Source organism: Megascapheus bottae, chromosome 4, assembly GCF_031878675.1.
Source record: "Megascapheus bottae isolate mThoBot1 chromosome 4, mThoBot2.hap1, whole genome shotgun sequence".
In the NCBI taxonomy this organism is placed as follows: domain Eukaryota; kingdom Metazoa; phylum Chordata; class Mammalia; order Rodentia; family Geomyidae; genus Megascapheus; species Megascapheus bottae.
Genome location: NC_143512.1, coordinates 5,330,709 through 5,344,143, shown reverse-complemented (window position 1 = coordinate 5,344,143; position 13,435 = coordinate 5,330,709). Strand labels below are relative to the sequence as shown.

The window sequence follows — 13,435 nt, the reverse complement described above, 5'->3', positions numbered from 1 at the left end:
GTTTTCTCTCTAGGGGGAGGAGGGACAGTTTCTCATTCCCTTCAGAATCAGGTGAAAAGTGTATCTCAGAGACTACTGATATAGAAGAGCCACAATCACGGGCAAAGTCTCTCAGGGCCAAGGTGGAGCGCAGACTTCTCACCAAAACTCCACCACCAGCTCCTTGCCACATCCCCGACAGCCCCTGTCATGCTGGGCTTCACTCTTGAACTGGGCCAGCTGCTGACTTTGGTCTTCTGGGTTAGCACATAAGAACCCAGGGACTGGAGGCAGTGGCTGACCATAGCAATTGGTCAGAAGGTCAGGCCTCCACTACTCAGCCACCGTGCCCTCTCTGATGAGCACCCTGAGGGACTGCTGTGCCACAGGGGGCTCCGGAAGACATTGTCCAGCCTGCTCCTAATGGTATCCTGCAGCTCCTCATCACCCAGCAGGACGGCCGCTGCCAGGGCCAACAGGAAGTACTCCGTAGCATCGTGGGCATCCTAACCCCAGGTGGAGGGGGAAGAAGAGACAAAGATTAGCAACACTTCCGGAAGAGGTTGCAAGGCTTTTCTCTACCCAGTGTCCTGTCCCCAAGTCCTGGGCCCTTTGGGGAGCTGCTCCTCCACTTCACTATGGCGCCAGTACAATTGCTAATCACAGTCACAGAGATGGCATCTTACCCAGTCTAGTATTTGGAAACAAATACTTCAGGGATGTGTCCACGACCCAACCTGACCTGCCAGCTATGACCCAACAAATGGCTCCTTATCCTTTGACATGTGGGCTGCAGCCTTTGAGTAGCTAGAAAGGAAGGAAGCCAAGAAACACTATGGAGTAGAAATACAGAGGGATCTGGGGAATTCTTGGTTTTGTTAGAGTACCAGGAACCAGAACTACCTGAAACCAACCGTCCCTTGGCTTTCCAGATACCTGAGCCAATAAATCACTTGTTCTGTTTAACGTTGATTGAGTTGAATGCTTCTCTTCAAGATCCCTAGTGGTCTTAGTGGATGCAATCAGACCATACATAATTTATACCCGAGTCACTTTCAAGGAGTTTCAGTGGTACAGAAAGATGGCTTAAGAAGTCCCCCACCTCCCCAGTCAGGGAAGAGAAACATGCCTTTTTAGGTGAGGCTCAAGAAGAGAGGTCTGGTTTTCATTTTACCCTTATAAGTCAATCTATTAATTCATGCCAGAAGTCTGGACAGCAAGAAAAAAGAGGCCTCTGCCCTGAGTGTTCTCAGGGGGCTAAACAGAGGCCAGATTTGGGAGTTGATGGTACTAATAAATTCAAGATTGTACTAGGGACTAGGGATCCCTCACAAAGAAGTCAAACTTGTGGATACAGTTCTCAGGTCATAACTGGAATAGATTTTCAGAAGGCCAAGAAGTTCTAGATTCAATTCCAGCACAGCAGGCTGGAATATCAATGGTGAGGCCTTATTAGGACTTGAGTATATTTCCAATCAAAGTCCACACTTCATTAGCTCTAACATTTCATATGGCATAAAGGTTTAGATAGTTATGAGTTGAAGTTGACCTAGAAAATTTTGTGAACATACTATTAAATATTATTTGTCCTTATTTTGCTTTGGGAGCCTATAAGTCTTTTTGTGGGAGTAGTTCATATATTTACATAGATCCTAAAGGGATTCATAGGCACTTGGTAATGTGCCAAGAATATTTTGTAGGTGCAGTGATCATAGTAATTACAGCAGAACTAGGAATATCTCTGATGTCACCCATGGGACTTATTGGAAAAAGCCATTGTGTCTTCCATGTAGTCACTCCCTACTCTATCCAGGCAGACTTTCCATCTTAGCTCTTTGGTCATCTTAGCTCCACCCCAAAGGCTCTTTACTATCCTTGCACAAGTCTTATTGAACAGTAGCTTTCACATAGCCTGGGAAGTTTGCCTCTCACCTTCAGCTGGTAGAAGGTGAGTTGGCCTAGGCGATAATATACTTTGGCATAGTACAGCGCTTCCTTGGGACTCTGCATGCATGGTGGGCAGAGGGACAGAGTCTTCAGGTAGCAGTCTTCAGCCATCTCATACATGTTCAGAGAGTAGTACACAGTAGCCAGTCGGTGGAAGGCCACCAGCTTCTGCTTCTGATCTCCTAGGAATGGAAAAACTGAGAAGGATGTCCGATAGCCAGCGCTTTGCATCATTTATTTACACATTCACTCTGTAAAACATTTTTTCGGTGTGTGGGTCAGGGCGCTTGAACTCTGGGCCTGGGCACTGTCCCTGTGCTCTTCAGCTCAAGTCTACTGCCCTACCCCTTGAGCCACAGCCCCACTTCCCATTTTCTAGTGATTAATGGGAGATAAGAGTCTCACATTCTTTAGTGCCCAGGCTGGTTTTGAACTGCGATCCTCAGATCTCAGCCTCCTAAGTAGCTAAGATTACAGGAGTGAGCCACCTCGCCCAGCACACTCCATAAAACTTTCTGTAGGAATTACAGACGTTAGGGACTGTATAAGGAACATAGTAAACAACACAGAAGAGATACCTGCCCTCTTGAGGCTTATTATTTCAGAAGACATAGACATTACTAAAGTAACACTACCCCCCAAAATGTAAAACTTCACCTTTTCTACCAAAGGGAACATTGGGATCTCTGAGATAAACTAATACTATGCCTACTGGTCTTAGATGATTATCTGACGAAAATGCCCTCTGTATTGCAGATGACACAATAATGTCTTAAATTCTGTGGTGGGACATGGTGATAAAAACTAGCTTTGTTGCACAGCTTAGGAATCCTTGTGGTGAATAAGTGTATAACGAATGCATTCTCTGTGAGAGAACCAGCTGTCATCTCCCTTACACTGTAGCAATCCATTTGTTTTTACAGCATGCTTTCCATCTTTTATTCCTAATGGGTCTATGACTTGGTGTTTTCAATTTAAATGTGTTTCTTATTTTAATAACTAACCCATATAACCAAAAGTGGCCTTTCCCAGGAAACAAAGTCTTCTATCCTATCTTTGAGGTATCTGTTAAGGTAGGTTTTGGATATCATCTAAAAACATCACTCATAAACATCAAAGGGCCAAAAGCCAAAGTTACAAAAAAAAACCAAAGAAAAGAAAATTCTAAAAACAAAAACAAACACATCACAGAGAAGCACAGGTATGGGAGGTAAATCTGCCCCTTTTGGCTCAACAGGATACAGAGCAGTCACTTACAACGGTGAGCCAGCCCTGAGACCTTGCCTGTGTTTAACAGATCAGCTCAAATGAGATTTTCTGCGGTGAATTTAAAGGTAGGAAAAAACAAGTGCAAGCTCTCAAGTGCAATTAGACACATTAAAGTCCAACATCATCCACATCAGATGCCCTTGAAAATGCCCAGAAGTCCCTTCTAGAACCATCACAGATTTCATTTCCCCTGTATCAAATCAAGTCTTTCTAATCACACCTGCTTACCTTCAAGCACCAACACTCAAGACGAGTTTGTTTTTCTTTTTTACTGTACCTTTGTTCTGTTGAATAACACAAATTGTTTCCCACTAGTTTTCTTTCCCTTTAAGGGCAAGCTATTTCAAATATGTAATGAGTTAGAGAAGTGGGAACTTGACCTGCATTTACATTTAAATTTCATGGGAAAATATGCGTTTGATTAATAATCAAACAACTAAGCTCAGATCAAAACTCTTATATAAGGGGAGCACTGCCTACCCTGAGGATAAAATACCATTGACCTCTTACTCAGGAAATAATAGTAACTATGAGACGAAAAATAGAACAGCAGAGGCAACTCTGTCCAAGTATGTGCTAGGGACTCCAGGGTGAGCACGAGCTTTAGCCCTGCTTTACCAATGACAAAAATGGAGGTAAAAACTAACCAACGTGCTCAATGATGGTCTCTCTAACGATTAGACCTGGGATTAAAATGCTGAAGCCTGAAACACGAGCTGGTCTCTTACTTTTCTAGCCACCTTTGAGTAGCATTCACTCCTACCCAATGCACTGGACATTTAAGGACCACTTACCTGTGACTACACTCAGCCTGGCAGCCAGTGTGGCAAATTCCAAAGCATTCTCATAGCCCTGAAGGCTGATCTGAAGCTCTGTTAGCTTGTTGAAGATTCGGAGCTCAGTCCTTAGTGCCTTCATCCTCCTTGCTAAAGGAACAGCCCCTACCTGAGAACAGAAGCACGGGAGTCTTAGTCCACAGAACAGCACCTACCTCAGAGGCCCGCCCTTTCCTGACTGCTTTCCTTTGGGGATGGCCACTGGATATTCACACATGCCTTTTTTCAGTTGGCTCTTCTGGACCATGTTCTTGGTTCTTTTCCCAGATTTCAAAGGTTAAGAATCATCAGACTTCCTCAAATTGAAACAACTGAGAGCAGAAAAGAGCGCAGGCCCTATCTAAGGTCGCCTAAGAAGTAATTCATCTCTTTTTTTTTTCTTCTTTTTGCCAGTCGGGGGCTTGGGCTGAGGGCATGAGCACCATCCTTAGGTTTTCTCAAGGGTAGAGTTCTACCACTTGAGCCACAGCACCAGTTCTTGCTTTTTACTATGTATGTAGTACCAAGGAATCGAACCCGGGTCTCCGTGCAAGCTAGGCAAGCACTCTACCACTAGGCCAAACTCCCGGCCCTCACTTCTTATCTCTAGTGCTTCCTGAGCACCCACAGCAGAGTTAAGAAGTGCACATGTGAGCATGCTCACAAGTTAGTAACACTATGAGTGTGCAAAGTGTCTAAAATGACTCTCAGCATGCTCAGTGGCTAAGTGCATGTACGAGCATGTACAGTGTCTATAAGCACTGCAAACATCAACAATTGTGTTCAGTGTGCAATAAATGGCCTTTTCCATTCATTTCATTGTGATGGGATTTGGGGGCAGTCACTTAAACTCTGAGCATCATTTTCTGATGTCTATGAAAGTAAATACTTTGCTGGGTGCCAGTAGCTCATGCTTGTAATCCCAGCTACTCAGAAGGCATCAGAAGATCATGGTTGGCATCCAGTTTGGACAGAGAAGTGCTTGAGATTCCATAAGTCCATAGACTCCATCTCCAAGGAACCTGAAAAAATGCAGGACTGGAAGGCTGGTTTGAGTGGTAGAGTGCCAGCTGTAAGCAAAAATTTCAAATGAAAACACAAAGCCCTGCGTTTAAGACCCAATTTTGGCAGGGGAGGGAGAGCAGAAATGACAGAGAAAGTGAGGGATAAAATAAGTGTTTGGTAGTCAGTGGTACGTTTTCTATTCTACCCACTTTTCCTCACATATTTGATACTTGATCTTGTCTGATGGCTAAACTGAACAAATGAGCTAATGTCTGAGTAAGTGAAATTTTAGGATCAAATACTACAGGAAATTTCCTGAGCTTCAGTCTGTGATGAACAATTATCATTCCTGCTCATTGATCTCAAGAGCATTTTTAAAATCAATTCTTATTTTCTTGCCTCAACCTCTGCAATAAATCTGTGAAATCATGGGTTTAATGAGCTGCTAGTATGCATCTTAAATTTTTACAAGTATGTTTTTAGTAATGCTGGATGCAATCATAACAAAATGTTTTTAGTGTTCCCTCGTGTGCCTCTTGCATACCTCAATGGGTGACTTGCCCATCTGCCAAGCAAAAAAAGGACTTGGATTCCATCCCCAGAACCACCAAAGCCCTTTCTAGCACCATGGCACCAGAAGAAAATGGGGAATCCAGGCAAATGTGGAGGCATGCTACACACTATAAAGTACTGTACACTCAAAAGACAGAATGACTAAGGCTTGCTACCTGGGAAAGATTATTTCCCAGGCCTAAAAGTACTTAAGATTGCAAATAGGGAAAGCAGGTAAGGGAAGTAAAAGGAAAACCCGTGAGGAAGGGAAAGAAGGACCTGGGTCAAAATCCAGTGTGGATCTGCCCGTCAGTGCCCAAGAGCAGTTCTGCACACTGCCTGGATGTGGCTTACCCGGTAGTATTCCACAGCACGATGCCTGTGACGGGTCCCGTTGAAAAACAGGTCACCAGCTTCTTCATGGAGTTTGAGAGCCAAGGAGAGCTCCTCTGACGTCAAGGCTGTTTGGATGGCTGCCTGGATGAGACAGAGAGCCGCTCATGAAGGCAAAGTGAAGAATGGCAGGAATAGATCCCGATCATCTGATCTGACCCACTGCTAAAGCCCCCTGAATCTGAAATGGCCTCATACACATAGAGCTAAGAAGATGCAGTGATTCTTTATCAGACAGTTTCCCATCATGAGATAGAGAATTCTTTTTTTTTAAGATTTTATTCACACTGATTTTTTTGCATCATATTTCAAATGTCATGTTTAACAAACAAGTGTTCAAAGAGGGAATATCTATATGCAATCACTGGCATAGAAATTAAAGAGCATAATTAAAATTAAGCTGAGTCTTTATATGTCATAGATATATATATCGGTCTATCAGTATGTCTGTAGAAAATATATCCCATCATAGACTTACATGTCTATGTAGATATATTTACATCTCCAAGTTCATGTCAATGATCTAGAGTACCTGAGTATTGAATCATCATGCTTATATTGTTTGGATCTAATATTCACATATAAGGAGACCATGTGCCTTTTGTTCCTTTGGTCTTGGTTTATCTTGCTCAACATGGTTTGCTCTAGTTCCATGCACTTCCCTGCGAATGCCATTATTTTGAGACAGAGAATTCTTTTGGTGGTGCTAAAAGTGAGTTTTAGCAGTATGCAGCTAAATACGTTATGCCTCGTTTATGTGTTTGTTTGTTTGGTTGGTTTACCAGTGCCAGTGTTTGAACTCAGAGCTTTGTACTTGCTCAACTACTGCTCTACCACTTGGGCCATAACTTCTGACTAAACATTTGCTGGTTTATTTGGATATGAAGTCTCTTACAATTTTTGGCTTGCCTGGACTGGAATCTTCACCCTTTGGATCTCAGCCTTGTGAGTAGCTAGAATCATAGGCATGATCCACTGGTGACAAGCAACACCTTAATAATCAAATATTTGTCTTAGAAAGAAAAACAAGACAGGGGCCAGGAGTTTGGCTAGTGGAAGAGTGCTTGCCTGGCATGCATGAAGACCCAGGTTCAATTCCTTCATACCACTACATAGAAAAGGCCAAAAGTGATGCTGTGGATCAAGTGGTAGAGCTCTGGCCTTGAGAAAGCCCAAGGACAGTGTTCAGGCCCTGAGCTCAAGCCCAGGACTGGCAAATAAAAAAAGAAAAAGAAAACAAGACAAATAATACTTAAAGCCAATGATTTCAAACACTATCATGTAAAGCCAAGTATAAGGGGAAAAAATACTAAATGAAAATAATAAATAATGTTCATGGATGTAGCAAAACCAGAAACTTAAATTATAAATGATGGAAATTGAAAGTCAGGGAGCTAATCTACTCCTGCACGTTCCACGTGGTGAGTAAAATTCCAAAAGAATACAGACTCTCCAAGTTCATATGAATGCCAAATGTCCATCTCAGTACCTTCAACCTATTGGCATGGATATTACTCCTCTCTGGTTCTGGCCAGTCATTTTTGAGGCTACAGATGCTTCCTTTAATACCCACACTGGCAAATTCTCCACCCACCTGCAGGTAGAGCTCTACCAGCTCATCTTCCTGAATGAGGTAATGGAGGCGTCCGGCCCCCAGCCAGGCCTCTGCTGCCTTGTCTCTCTCCCCAAGGTCGATGAATATGCGCAGGCTCTCCTTGATACAGGTGAGGGACCGCCTGAGGGACCTGAGAGCAGATGGGCACCTGTGAGGTATGAGGGATCAAAGGGTCTCAAAGGTGATTGGGCTCAGAAGGAAACTGAGCCTCTGGGAGGGAACAGCCTTGTCCCAGACCACAAAGAGGCCAGGGCCTGATTTGAATCCCAGCTACATAGGCTGTGTGACATTAACAATAGATTTTAAGGAGTTTGGCCTAGTGGTAGAGTGCTTGCCCAGCATGTACAAAGCCCCAGGTTCGATTCCTCGGTACCACATACATAGAAAAAAAAGCCAGAATTGCTGCTGTGGCTCAAATGGTAGAGCTCTAGCCTTGAGAAAGCCCAAGGACAGTGCTCATATCCTCAGCCCAAGCCCAGGACTGGCAAAAAAGAACAGATTTTTTTTTAAATTCGCTGTGCCTCGGTTTCCCCATCCACAAACTGGAGAATACCATTGTATCTGTTTTAAAAGACTCTTGTGAGAATTGAATGATACAATAAAATGAGAATGTTTAGAGCAAGGCCTCCAGATATGAGCATATGATGAGAAATTGATTCACCGATGAGACTATAATATTTTCTCAAGCAACTAACCATAGACTCCAAATGCATATTTATTCAGTGAATAGAGGAATAAGTGAGCAGAGTGGTAGCATTTATCATGAAGATTTTGATAATTTATTAAGGAGAAAAATCAAAACAAGGTAAAAGTGATTTGTGCTTTATTTATTCCCTTTGTTTATTTGGAAAACAATTATGTGGTCTTCTTTAATTGATTTACAAGTATCACTTAGAAATTTCATGCCTAACATGAGGTTATACACCCTAATAATTTGAGGCTAGGAAGGAATAATAAATCATCTTACAGCAGTGGAGAACACATTTGGCCCTCAGCTCCTACCAGGACCTTGAAATTGTTTGCAGGAGAGACATGTTTGCTTATTACTGATCTTGAACAGCCTACATATCCACAGGGCCCTTGGAAGAAAAAGTGTTCTCCATTTCTGATAGTTTTCAATCCTAGCAACATGGAGTCACCTGGAGCTTCAAAGAATTTACCCGTCTGTTGAAATGTCATGAGCGCCTGAGTTGAAGTACCCTGTGACTCCATTATGCATCATGCGTTGAGTCTGGCTGATCCAGTTCAACCTTTTTATTTATACAGGAAACCAACCCACCAATGGAAAATGATTTGCAGAAGGTCGCTTAGCACACTAGGGAGAGATTCAATACCAGAACTGCCTTCTGATTCCCAGCCATGGTGCAATCCACACCTTCCACACTTCTCAAAACATGACGAACAGCTCACCTGCACTAGTACCTCCCAAGATGCTTTACAACACCTCAGACACTTACAATCTACCATGAACCTTAAACCTCCTTTAAGTTGGTTTTCTCAGGTATTTTGTCACCATGATGAAAAGTGACTGACACAGTGGTAACGGGGGAAAGCAAAGGGCATTTAAGATATCCTAGGTCACTGAGTCATTAATTAGGCCCTAGCCCTTAATAGGGATCACGTGGCTGTCATGGACCCATGGTCCATTCCCACAAGAGGGAGTTCCTGGAAGACAGCAACACTGCCCTCTCCCTGCCCTATAGATGGCCTTCCTGTCTTCCCACACACTATCAACATTGCCATGCTGTCAGCCAAGGCCTTATCACAGCCAGGTAGTAATAGCACCATGATCTTGCACTTCCAAAAGCATGAGCTAAATAAACATTTTTATTCATTACCTGGCCTCAAGTTACAGCAATGGAAAATGGACTAAGACACTGTCTCATCACAAAGGGGCCACTGGGTCCCTTTTCTACTGCAACAGAAGCAAGAATGGCCTTAACTGATGAGCCCTGATCCTTTTTGGCAGCGAGGCAGCTGTAAGCCTTGTGAAGAGGTACAGGCATTTGGCACATACGAGAACTACAAAAGAAGAGCTCAAGATTTTCCCACTGCCTTGCCCTTGGCATTAAGATTACCGGCATCCAGATTGAACATCAGCTTCTCTCAGGCATTAGTGTCAGATTTACTACTGACATTGTGCTATGAGTCCAATCTCCTTATACGAGTTTGGTGAAGACCAACCTCCCCGGTTGAACTACAATTACCATCAGCCTCTTCACTGTGGGAAGTCCTGTCCATCCCCTACCCCTTACTCCAGGACAATAGCAGGGTTAAGAGGTTAGGCAGCAGGCCTGGCCTCCACAGCTCTTTCCATCCTCACTGCAATGGATGATGATGACAACCTCATCCTGATCCAATTTCCAGCTGTGTTTTATCACTATTTGCTGTCCTGGGTTGTTTTTGAACTGAAGTTGTTTCCTCCAGACCCTCAGGGAGCAAGACTTATATTCATACAGATAAATCAACTCAGTGAAAGCCTTTGCTTGCAGACTATACAAGAGAGAAGATATACATTTCTCTCTAAAAAAACACCACTTGGGGTGGGGAGAGAGGCAAGACATACAGAAATCCAGTTTCATACACCCCAACATCAAGACACTACAGAAATGGAGAACTTCTATAGACAAAAGTTTCTTGCCGAGATGTACATCTGATCCATGATCCCCACTAAAAATCCCCAAAAAAAGTTTAAAATTGGAAAGTGGTCCACAGCTTTGTTGAGTCTTTCTTACCACTGACACTAGGCCTCCATTGCGTGTTGTGTCCCCACGAGCTAAACCACAGGGCATGGCCTAGAATGGCCGGGCATCCCAATTCCTCCCACCATCACCCACAGATGAAAACAAGTATAATGTGTGTCATCACTCACTTGTCACTCCTGATTTCCTTGCCTATCAATCTTGATTCTGCCCCTTCTCTCATTTTTTCTGACTGCCACTTTAGTCTCTAGGGTTCACAACTTCTTTCTTCCTTCTGCTTGCTCATCACCCAGTGAGCCTGTGGCTAAGTGACTCCTGTGTTCCTAGACAACCTCTTAAACTTCTAGTGCTTTGCAGGTCCTCACCCTGCCTGGATGAATCTGACTGATCTCTGGGCAAGGCAAGCCTCTACTGATTGTTTCTGCTCTGTTCTAATAAGAACTTCCGCTCTGCCAGAGTGATGGGGTAGGGACTTGCACCCTACATTTTTCTCATTCAATTCCCTTACAAACTCTAGGCCACTATGGTTCTTAACTCAGACATCTGGAGATTTATTTTTAACTAAATCAACTTCCCTTGCTCATTTCTGCAGTATTATTTTGCACCCTTGCAGTAATATACTAATGATGACAGATGTATTACTAAGAATTGATTGAGCTTATAGCACATGCTAGGAGCTTTATTCATGTGCCTTAGCTCATCTCATCATCCTAACAGCCTCAAGAGATCAGAACTGTGTATCTATTTCTCAATAGTGAAATAAAAGTAAAGGAAGGAGATCTAGAATAGGTAATAATACCTGTTTAAACCAGCATCTAACCTAAAAGACAGACTCTACATGCAGGTAGCTGACGTATCAGCTATGAGAAGACTTTTGCTTTTTGCTTTTTGGAAATAAGTTCTTAAAATATAATTCAGGCTAATCTCAGTCTCCTGAATAATGCTAGGATTACAGGCATGTGCCCACCACAGCTAGCTGACTTTTACTTTCTTTTACCACTTTAATCATCCCTCCCTCAGAGTTGGAAAGCATATAAGAAATTTAAAGCCTTAAAGAGTTTTCTCATCTACAAAATTCTAGTGACTCATGCCTTTAATCCTGGCTACTCGTGAGGCTAAGATCTGAAGATCACCATTCACATTTAGCCCAGGCAGAACAAACCATGAGACTCTTACTACCAATTGACTACCAAAAAAGCTGAAAGTGGAGTTGTGGCTCAAATGGTAGAGCGCTAGTCTTGAAGAAAAAAGAAATCCTCAGGGGGAGCACCCAGGCCCTGAATTCAAGCACCAGGACCAACACACACACACACACACACACACACACACACACACACACACACACACACAATAGGTAGCAGCTGAAACATCACAACCCGGGATCAAGTGAGGACACAGCAAAATCAACTGTTTTTGCTTAGGATTACAGAAGTGTGAGTGATTAGCTGTATTGAAAAAACAAATGTTGAAGCATGTTTTTCCACTTCACAGAAATAAGAAGTATAAGGATAAGAATAAGTTCCAGGAGTAGGAGATTCTAGGCTATTAGTATATTCGCATGCAAAGAATTATTATTCCACTAGGACCTATTGCATGCAAGGCATTTCCTCTTTCTAAAATTAATATTATTCACTGGATGCTGGTAGATCACATCTATAATCCTAGCTACAATGGAGACTGGGATTGGAAGAATGTAGTTTGAAGACAGCTCAGGCAGAAAAAGTCATTGAGACTCTTATTGCCAATTAACTGCCAAAAACATTGAAAGTGGAGCTGTGGCTCAAGTGGTAGAGTACCAGGCTTGAGCGAAAAAGCTAAATGACCCCTGAGTACAGCTCTAGTACCAGCACAAAAATAAAATAAGATAAATATTATATATATACATACATATATATTCTTTGTGGCACTTTCTGCATGTTAGGTGACATTCAGCGACTATATATACAATGCTTCTTTCCTGTATTATTTATTCTGTGAAGCTTCGTGAGCTCCAGGCCTAGAACTCCTTTAATCTGATTTCTAACACAGTATTTAACCATAGTAAATATTTAGTAAACATTTGTTGAATCAATCCAATAAGGCCATAAAGTTCTCATGGGGCCACCACCAGTTGAACTAGAACAAGGTCCAAACCAGGTCTGTGTGTGTCATTTGGACAAAGAAGTGCTCTGTTGAGAGATCAAAAGCTTCATCAAATTAGATTCTGTAGTTGTGATCAGGATGTAGTAAGGACATGAATCTTCAGTTACTGAACAAAAGGACAACAAAGTTTCCCAGGCAAAAACCCTAGGACTGTGCCCAAGTTTTCAGAATTTACTTTTCCTCCCTCATCAGCTCCCATCTATCTCTAAATTCCAGAGAAAAACTTTCAAATAGGAGGGATTAAAACCAAGGGAATGTGAAAGAAAAGTCAGGGATGTGAGCTAGTACCAGTGAAATCAAGTAGGGAAATCAGTCTAGACTGCCTTTACCAATCAGATGATAGACAATAATTGTTTTAAAATGAAGGAAAAAAATTAAGCCATTCCCACAAACACAACTCAATGAGGTTTTGATATGAGCTCAGTAGAAGAGTAGCCAGAAGTAGACAATTAGGGGACTGAAGCCAGGGCAGCTTACAGATGGCAAGATAAGCTGATAAAATGAACCCAGCAGACAATCAAATGGCACATTAAGACAGTACAAAAGAATGAGGAAGTAATAAAGACAAAAGAATAAGGAAATTGAAGGGGACAGTAAACCTTTGGTGTCTCACTCAACCTTAACAGGCAATTCAAAAGAAACTCACTAATCAGAAAGCCATCCAGTTTGCACTAAACCTTAGGCAAGCTCTGGACCCAAGGAAGACAGTTGAAAATAGCCCAAAATGGCAGAGACAAACTGAATTGTCATCTGAACTGTCATGGCTTTTCAATGCCACATGCTCTTTCTCTGGCATATTTCTCTTCCAGTAAAATTTTCTGTTATCTTATGTTTAAGTTTTGTCTAAATTCTTGCCAAGCATAAGGGCCAAGGTTGTGATATATGTGTGTGTGTGTGTGTGTGTGTGTGTGTGTGTGTGTGTGTGTGTGTGATATACAGAGGGGTTAGTCAGGTATTGCAGGTATTGAGTACATTTCTTTTGGAACCATGTAATTCCTTCCCTCCCTCTCTCCGTT

General features: G+C 42.5%; 1 protein-coding gene across 2 annotated transcripts in view; it reads right to left on the bottom strand.

The window, feature by feature from the left end:
* Window positions 1-293: 293 nt before the first annotated feature.
* Sh3tc2 (SH3 domain and tetratricopeptide repeats 2) overlaps window positions 294-13,435 on the bottom strand; it is a 58,889-nt gene continuing 45,747 nt past the window's right edge. For both annotated transcript variants that reach the window (XM_090331260.1, XM_090331261.1), the window contains exons 13-17: window positions 7,555-7,705; window positions 5,922-6,044; window positions 3,990-4,140; window positions 1,912-2,108; window positions 294-485 (exon numbers count right to left, since the gene is read on the bottom strand). In XM_090331260.1, coding sequence (XP_090187386.1) covers window positions 294-485; window positions 1,912-2,108; window positions 3,990-4,140; window positions 5,922-6,044; window positions 7,555-7,705 — 814 coding nt within the window. The remainder of the gene's footprint in view (window positions 486-1,911; window positions 2,109-3,989; window positions 4,141-5,921; window positions 6,045-7,554; window positions 7,706-13,435) is intronic.